We start from the raw sequence: 9,948 nt of genomic DNA on the forward strand, positions 1-9,948 counted from the left end.
CTACAAGAGAACAGGACATTAGCTATGGAATTTAGCTTGGATACACATATCCCTAGCTAATATACACCTTTAGCTAGGGATTTAGCTAGAAGAGTCACATTTTCTTGCAAATATTTTCGATTGAGAATCTAGTCATAATATAGATAGGAATTAGCTAGGGACTATTTCTTGCTAAAATATAGCTAGAGATTTTCCCAAGCCAATCTATAGCTAATTTTTAGCGGGAATACTAATTTGGCGCTAAATTTATTTTTTCAAAAGATCATAGATTAGATAGGGACACCGTCCGTAGCAAATTCCTAGCTATATGTTAGCAAGGAAAGTCTCCTAGCTAATCCATAGCTAAATTTTAGAGGGAATTCTATTTTGGCGCTAATTATTTTTTCCGAACTTTATCTTTTAGCTAGGAATATATTTTGTTGCTAATCTCTAGCTAAAAAGTAGCTAAGGATGTTTTGGTGCCAATCTATTAATTACGAATGTTTATATATGTATATTTATCAAAATTGGTGTGGCCACAACCCACATATTTAAAATAAATTTTCTATGTATAATTAAAATAATAATTATCGTAAAAGAATCCAGTAGCTAGCTAAAGGTGTAGCTAATTTATAGCAATTCAAAATAAGTCCTGTGCAAATGAGTGACAATCGGAAAATACAGAAGTAGAACTAAATCAAGTAACACCTGTGCAAATGAGTGAGCTGATGCAAAATGAGGTAGGATCGTCGTCTAATGGAGTAACAGTTGCAAAAAAACTTCAATTGAGCCCAGATCCGGCACAATTGAAGTTGAAAGAAGTGGAAGAAGCAGTTAGAGTAGAACCGAAGCAAATCGAGGAAGTGCAAGCTCAGGAACCCAATGGAACAGCGATACAAGCTACAGTACAACAACCAACTCAAAAATGGGTGAATCTATTTGTGAACAACAGATCTGTAGAAAACGGTATGGCCTTATCTTATATTGCTCCTCAATTAGTAGATGGCAAAGTAGTTGTTCAATTGGAGAAAGAGGAAGTAGAACGGGAGACTGAAAAATGGAAAGGAGCCTTAATTGCTTATGTAATTGGGGATTGCCCTGGGTATAATGCAATGAGCAGATATATAGATCTAAAGTGGAACAAAATTGCAAGCCCAGAGTTGTTCATGCATGAGGAGGGTTATTTCATCATCAAATTCCAATCAGTTGATGATATGAAAGAAATCCTATGCTCAGGACCATATACTATCAATAGCAGACCAATCATTCTGAAGCCATGGACTCCGGAATTTGATTTTGATAATTAATTTCCTACTGAGATACCAATATGGATCAAGCTGCCAAAATTGCCTATGAATTGTTGGGGGATAAATTCACTAAGTAGGATATCAAGTGCTATTGGGATACCAATGTATGCAGATGAATGCACTGCCAAGCAAAAACGAGTGTCATATGCTCGGATGCTAGTGGAAGTTAATGTGACAAAACCATTACCTGATCAAATTGAAGTAACAGATCCAAAGGGCAGAGTATTTCCACAGATTGTTCTATATGACTGGAAACCATTATTTTGTGAGAAATGTCAAGTTATTGGTCATGAATGTCCAAAGGACCAAAGAAAGAATGATGAACAACCAGCTAAACAGGATGGGCACAAAAGAATAGTGCAGAGATGGGTGACAAAAGAACAACCAAAGGAACAGCAAGACAACAAAAATGGAGACAATCAGGTAGCTGGAACAAAAGTTAGAAGCAATGAAACAGATGACAATTACAAACAAATGGAAGAGAAACAAGCAGCAGCTATGATTCAGGAGCAGAAACAAAGGGAGAGGACTGATATTGAAACACCTGATAAAGGGAAAAACATGGTTCCAGAACTCAATCTACAGGAGTTTCCAATATTATGCTCAGTGCCAACTAAGAATGTCTTTGCTGTGTTGAACAGAGCTCAAGGTGGATCAAAGTCTGCACCCCCTGACAAAGGGGGAGGAACCAGTTTGTAACAAATGAAGTGGCTGTTTTGGAATATAAGGGGAGTAAATAAGAAGTATAAGCAGAAGGAACTGAGAAATTATATAAAACCTAAACATATTACTTTAGCTGGAATAATAGAAACTAAAGTCAAGGAGCATAATGCAACAAATGTGGCTACTAATGTGGTAACTAACTGGGGATTTCTGAATAATTACAGGAGTGCAGTAAATGGAAGAGTTTGGCTATTATGGTATAGTAGACTATATACTGTGAATAAATTGAAAGAAGAGGCTCAGTTACTTCATTGTCAAGTCAATACAATAGCATCAAAGAAGACTTGTGTTATAACTGTAATCTATGGTTATAATACATGTGAGGAAAGGAAAAGGGTATGGGAAACGCTTAAAACTCTGGCCCAAGGAATAAATATGCCATGGTTAGTTGTTGGAGATTTTAATGCTGTGTTATATCCTCAAGACAGGCTCAATGGGAATCCAGTACAATATGGTGAGATTAAAGACTTCAATGATTGCATTCATGACCTCCTACTTAATGAGGTGAGATGGACAGGGGACTACTATACCTGGAGTAACAAACAGCAAAGCAGGGAAAGAATCTATAGCAGACTAGATAGGGCATTTGGCAACCATGAATGGATGATGGAGTGGGGGCACTTAGTGATGGAATATGATGTTCCATTAATTTCAGACCATAATCCAATGGTGTTTGAGTTACAGACAAATCAGAGAGACATAAAAATACCATTCCGATTCTTCAACACTTGGGCAGATCATAGCAAGTTTCAACATATAGTGAAGCAAACATGGCAACAAAAGCTGTCAAGATGGAAGATGCAAGATGTATGGATGAAGTTGAAGGCATTAAAACCATTATTCAAGCAATTGAATAATGAGGAGTTCAGAAACATAACACAGAGGATANAGGAAATTCAGGAGAGATTGTAAAATTTTTATAAATCCTTAATGGGATCCTCTGCAAAGGAACTGCCAGCTATAAACAAGTTGAATATGAAAGGAGGACCTGTTCTGAATCAGCAACAAAAACTAGATCTGATAGCTCCAGTGACAGAAGAGGAAATCCAACAAGGCCTTGAGTCAATTGGTGAAGATAAAGCTCCTGGGATAGATGGATATAATGCTACCTTCTTCAAGAAAGCATGGGGGATCATCAAGGAAGAGGTTTGTGCTGCAGTATTGGAGTTTTTCAGAACAGGGAGGATGTACAAAGCCATAAACTGTACAGCTATCACATTATTGCCAAAGAATGACAATCCCAGAACTGTGAAGGAATATAGACCAATAGCCTGCTGCACTATTTTGTACAAATTGATCTCAAAGGTTATAGCAGCAAGGATTCAAAAAGTCATTGCTACTATAATAAGTGAATCACAGGCAGGTTTCATACCTGGAAGGAAAATTGGAGACAACATTATTCTAGCTCATGAGCTTGTGAAAGCTTATACTAGGAAACACATCACACCAAGATGCATGATCAAAATAGACCTCCAAAAAGCTTATGATTCAGTGGAGTGGATATATTTGGAACAAGTGTTAGGAGAATTGGGATTCCCCAATCAATTTATCAATTGGATCCTTGAATGTATGAAAACAGTAAGCTATACTATTCTGATAAATGGTGAGACATCAATTCCTTTCAATGCTGCTAAAGGTCTTAGACAGGGAGATCCTATGTCTCCATTCTTATTTGCTATAGCAATGGAGTACCTGAGTAGGAGTCTAAAAGAAATGACAAAGAAGGCAGAGTTCCACTACCATCCCAGATGTTCAAAGTTAGCAATCACACACTTATGCTTTGCTGATGATCTGTTACTCTTTGCTAGAGGAGATTTATCATCAGTAGTCACTGTCCAACAATGCTTCAACCAGTTCTCAGCTGCTTCAGGACTCAAGGCAAATCTGGCAAAAAGCTCAATCTATTTTGGAGGTGTGAAGAGAGAAGATAGAGACAGAATGTTACAAGAACTGGGATTGGTTGAAGGGGAACTACCTTTTAAATATCTAGGGGTCCCATTATCCACCAAGAAGCTATCTCTAGTCCAATGGCAACCACTTATAGAGAAGATTGTGGCAAAGATATCTGCATGGACAGCAAAGAAGTTATCCTATGGAGGAAGAGTTCAACTGGTGCAGACGTTTTATTTGGAGTCCAAGCTTATTGGGCTCAAATCTTTGTACTGCCCACCAAAGTCCTGAAAGTAATTGATGCCTACTGTCGTAGTTACATATGGTCTGGATACAATACTATCACCAAAAAAGCTCTAGTATCATGGGAAAGAGTATGTGCACCAAAGAGCATTGGAGGTCTGGGGTTAGCAAATCTACAGAAATGGAACAAAGCAGCTATTGCAAAGAACTTTTGGGATCTTACTCAGAAAAAAGACAAACTATGGATAAAATGGATCCATACATATTATATCAAGGACCAAGCAATAGAAAAAATGACAATTCCACAACAAGCATGCTGGATGACAAGAAAAACTATGGAAGCCAGGACAATCTTTGAAGGAAGACAGTGGAAATTCAAGCAAGAAAGAAGCATCACAAAGCAGATATATATTCAGATGATTGGAGATGAAACAAGAGTGCCATGGAAGGACATGATGTTTAACAATGCAGCTCGTCCTAAAGCAAAATTCACTCTATGGTTACAACTTCAGGGCAGATTACTAACTACTGACAGGTTAGTAAAATGGGGTATGGAAATTGATACACAATGTGTTATGTGTGGAAATGCAGCAGAAACACATAAGCATCTTTTCTGGGAATGCAACTTTGCTAAAGATATCTGGCACATAATGAATCAGTGGACTCATGGCAAGATAATGAACACAAGTGATAAGCAGCAACATCAACAGGAGACAATTAGAAGAGCTAAAGGAAAGACTCGGACTGCACAAATATTGAAGATGATATACACAGAATATGTTCATAGCATATGGATAGAGAGAAATATGAGAATTTTTGAGAAAATATATAGATCTAGTGAATCAATAGCTAGAGAAATTGCATGTATTTGTAGTATTAGAGCAGTAGCAAAAACTAGAGATATAGTCAATACTTTTAGAATCTAGTTGCATCAGAGAATGACTGAATGGCTAGCTAACTGTGATAGTTAAGCTACGGATTTGTAAAGACCTTTGGTGATAAATAAAAATATTTAGTTACCAAAAAAAAAAATAAGTCCTTATTAAATAATACTAGTTAAATCTCAAGTCAACCCTTTTTCTTAAATCTGTAAGGTTGGCGCTTAAAATCTTCAGCAATATTTTTTTAATAGAACTTTGTATCTCAAATCCTCAAAAACCGCTAAACATCCACGCACTCTTCCACGTCCCTTCATCCCTCTAAACCCTCAACTATCATCTTCTAATTCAGTGAAGGGAGACAACTTGCTATCGCTGCCGCTTGTAAGCTTCTGGTAAGAATTTCTCCGGTACTTAAAGCATCTCTGCAAATAGATCTTTTTGTGAGTGTTTAATTTATCGTGAGTGATCAATACCTTCCTAGCACCACGAATTCTTGTCGTCGTTTAATTTAGCATTAACTATGAACTAACAGAGAGCAATTCCCCCAACAATTCATGTTTCCTATTTTATTATAGAATTGAACTTTCAATAATGTGATATAAGATGCTTCTACGTATATGTATTTGTTTCTGTTGATTATTGAATTGTTGTCCTTATATTTTTGTTGAACAGCTACTTCTGGGTTTGAGAAAAAAATAACCTGTATATCCGATACTTTTTTTAAATTGTGTATGCCATGATTTTATTCTCAACACTGAGGTAGAGTAGCGACTTTTTTGATTGATGTAAACTGCAAGGGTTGCTTTTGATAGTCTTTTATGCAAGTAACTGGAATACCGTCTTCCACTGTGGCCTCACATATTATGGTCATGTGATTCTTTCGAGCTGAATCAATAGTCACATGCTGCTTAATTTTTTTATGATGGCAATTATGAAGTCAAAGCAGAAAGAGTATTAGCATAGTGGATTCCTTTATTACAAATAAGATGTTCTTATTGTCAGTGGATCTAAATTGATATATTGTTCCTATGGTTAACCAAGTAAAATTATTTCCAAAGAGGGCAACATGATAAGTGAAGAAGAATGAAATTAATATAATCTTATACTTTTAATATATGATAGGGGGAAAAAAGAAGTTTATGTGCCCTTTGTAAGTTTACTAGCTAACAAAGCTGAAGTGATATATTTTTTAAAATAAATAAACTCCACTTACAAACATGTGTTTAATAGAAAACAGAGGCAACCTCTACTAGTTCTCTTCTCTTTACTCTTCCAGATTTAGTGCTATCAATCTGCTTAAATTGGTGAAATAATTAATATATTATAAAGTACTGAAATAGTGTTTCTATTTTGTCATTGTTTGTTTGATAGGAAGCATGAGTTTCTTTAGAGCTGATCGTATATGGATGTATAATAGACTAGTGCCTAGTAGAAAAGGAGTCACTACTGAGTTTCTAGAGGGTGTGCAGGGATTTGTAGAGTTTGCATTAATGCAACATGACTTCGTTTCTAATGGGAGTATAAGGTGTCCATGTTCAAGATGTAGAAACATTAGCGGGTTTCTTGAACCTCATGATGTTAAAGCACATCTGTACAAGCATGATTTCATGCCTAACTATTATCAATGGGAATCACATGGGGAGCCTTTTGTACCAATTTCTAGACCTCAACCTAGTAGCAATACAGAAAAAGAAATAGGTCCTGAGATAACAACAAAAAATCCGTATCGCACTATGGTATTGGATGCAATTGGTCATAGTTTCAACTTTGAAAGTGATGGATTTAATTTTGATGGTGAAGAAGAACAGCCTCCTAATCGAAATGCTCAAGAATTTTTTTGCTGCAATTTTTGTGTGTATTTTCTTTTATTGCTATTGCTGGTATAGCAGATGGCTTTCTACTGCAATAATTTCTGCTCATACCTTTCCTTTATGAGCTTTGCTGCTTTTCATGCTTTATTTTTGTTTTGTTTGTCCATGACCTCAAGGTTGCATTTCAATACTATACAACTTAATTTTTTGATGTTTGCTTTCTGAAATAGCTTGGACTATTACTGTTGAATAATCCTATCAGCAGATATATAATTACAAATGAACTCCTAGCCATCAATATATAATAAATTATGGACCCATAGCAACTGTAATGACCTCTCAATTTATGATAGTTCATTATCCCGATAAATGGTGGTGTTAATAGCTACATGTTCTAGTAATGTCTGAATAAGAAATGTTTCTGCACCTCTGTGCTTGAGTATTGAGTATGCATCATCATGACTGAATTCATCCAAAACTCTTTTTCTCTGATATCCATCTCCCAGCCAAATTCTAGTGCTAGACCTCCTTTTTTATATTCTCTAAACTACTGAGGTTTCATTTCAAACTATCTTATGAGATGCCCTTAATCCTTAACACTCTAAGATAAACTAGTTGAGAAATCTTAAGGGTTCAAGAATTAGCAAATAATACAGTGTAAACCTTCGAAGTCTAGTTATAAGCAGAGATATGTAATCATATTATTACTCTAATCAGATAATTAGAGGGATAAGGGAGTTATATCTAATGATTAGTGAAATTAGGAATTATGTCCCATTATCTAGGGATAGAAGTTCCATAACAAATGGAATCAAGAATTCTTGTATACATTACATTGTGTAAATATAAAGAACTGATATTGCAATCATGTATTCTCAAACTTAACTTGATAGGAAGTCATAATATTTATTGTATTAAAGAAATGTGTCCCTAAATAATATTAGGAGTCAAAGTAAATTTGGTCATTTAGCACTCCTCTAAATGCAATTATCCAATTATTCCATCTGCTATAAGAGTGACTAAGCTGGATGGGTTGGTTGGAGTTTCTTAATATTGCCTAGCAGTCATGAATTAAAATTAGTCATAAATTAGAGTTTATATTATGCTCAAAATAATTGGTTGGTCAAATTTGTTCATATTTCACTTCTTCTGGTTGGTTGGTGTATTATTCTACTCTTCTTGTTAATTTTGATCAGGAAATATGACAAGAGGAAGAGGCACTAAACGTAGTTGGGGAGGTCGTGGGAGCATATCTAATAAAGGGGGAGGAGGCTACCAACAGCTACCGAACACTTCTCAGGCAGATATTAGTGAACCATCAACCCCTACATCTCAACAGGTAAGTTCAAGCCAACACATCGACTCGTCTCACGAAAGTAGTTTTTGGCAGCTTGCACATACGTCTCAAAATGTCCCTAATCAACCAACAAATTCTGCTTCTTTGAATATTGGTCGTCAACAAGCACCTCCTTCTTCTCAGAATGTTGGTCCTCAACAAGAAACTCCTCAAGATGTTTCAACTGAACAAACACTTGCATCTTATGGAAGTAGTAATCCACAGATAAGATGAGTTACTATTTGTGGCATAAGATCCTTGAAAGTAAACGGAGATACGTAAGTGAATCTAATTATATAAGTTGTGGTAAAATATATTTGTATTTAATAATCTTTGAATAAAATGTTATATTGATTATTTTGTAGATTCTGCCCACATGAAGCTGTTCGGGATGTAACAATAGCCTTTAAGAAAAGCTTCAGTGGATCATGGAATTGTTGGAGCAAAGTTCCGGAGCATGTACGAGACAGATGGTTTTAATGACTTCGAGGTGTTTGTACTTAACTGTACTAATTGACTTAACTTGATAAACGATATTAAATATAATCTTTACTTTCTAATTGTAGAAAAAATATTCCTTTACTAGCGAGGACAAAGTTTTTATTCGAAGGACTTTGAGCATGTGGGGAGTGAAAGGTTAAGTGACAGTTTGGGAAAAGCAAAAAGACAATTTTCAAAAACAAAGAAAATGCTCGGATGGATTACTAAAGTTCACTGGGATGCTTTGATGCAATATTGGGAATCTGACGCTTTTAAAAATAAAAAAAATCAACAATCAACTCCAAGAACAGAATGTCGTCTAATAATGGAGAAGGTCCTTCCTTGCATACTGGAGGATCAGTTGCATTTGCTGAGTACAGAAGAAGACATGTATTTCTCTATCTTTTAGTATTATCAGTATTAGTCTAAATTTGTTTTATGATTTATCCTCCAAACTAACAATATATTTAATGATTGTAGAAGGAGTTAACGGGGAAAGATCTTCGTAATGATGAACTGTTTCTGAAGACTCACAAAACCAAAAATGACAAAAAGTGGATATGTGAAAAGTCAGAAAGAATGCGGGTATATTGTTATCTCATTCTTCATTGCAACACCTGCTTCACACTAATGAAGTAGATAAGCTTTCTTCATAGATTAGCTCCATCCATAGAATATGATAATTAAGATGCATTGACGAAAAGAGACAAGGGAGTGATGCATATAAAATTGCTGCTTTTTCTTAACTGTCTGTACATATTTTTGTAGTAGTCAGATTACTGTTCTATGACATTCATATATAGCTTCAATGGATACTGGAAAGTGAAATTAGGGAACATCAAAAGTACTAAGTTTTCAGATGTACGAAGTGTCTTTATATTTACAACTGTGTATCTATTTTTAGACTGTAATTCCTTAAAGATTCTCCTTAACCATTGAAAAATTATTACAAATACAAATAAATGGGTTAATATTTTCAATAGTTACTTTTTCTTCACCAAATTTATGTGCACTGAGTACTTGTCTGAAGTATTGAAGCCAGATAAAGCTACTGAAGAAAAATGAATATATTACGAAAATATAAGACAATGATAAAGTTTTAATGTACTTGTAGATTGTTGACAAACTATCTGGTGCTTCAATTTTTGTCCATGGTCTAACTAGATTACAAAAGTAACTAAATTGTGCCTTCCTAGTTTTTTTCTAACGATTATCAACAACAGGATGGTGCACTACTGCATAGTGTAACAATATCAAACAAAATATTTAAGTGAAAAAATAGAAACCAAAGCTTTAAA

General features: G+C 35.2%; 1 protein-coding gene across 1 annotated transcript; it reads left to right on the forward strand.

Moving 5' to 3' along the window:
• LOC109235943 lies at positions 1,989 to 2,921 on the forward strand. The gene has a single exon (XM_019402187.1). The coding sequence runs from the start codon at positions 1,989 to 1,991 to the stop codon at positions 2,919 to 2,921; it is 933 nt and encodes a 310-aa protein (XP_019257732.1).

The sequence above is a fragment of the Nicotiana attenuata genome, chromosome 12, assembly GCF_001879085.1.
Source record: "Nicotiana attenuata strain UT chromosome 12, NIATTr2, whole genome shotgun sequence".
Lineage (NCBI taxonomy): Eukaryota > Viridiplantae > Streptophyta > Magnoliopsida > Solanales > Solanaceae > Nicotiana > Nicotiana attenuata.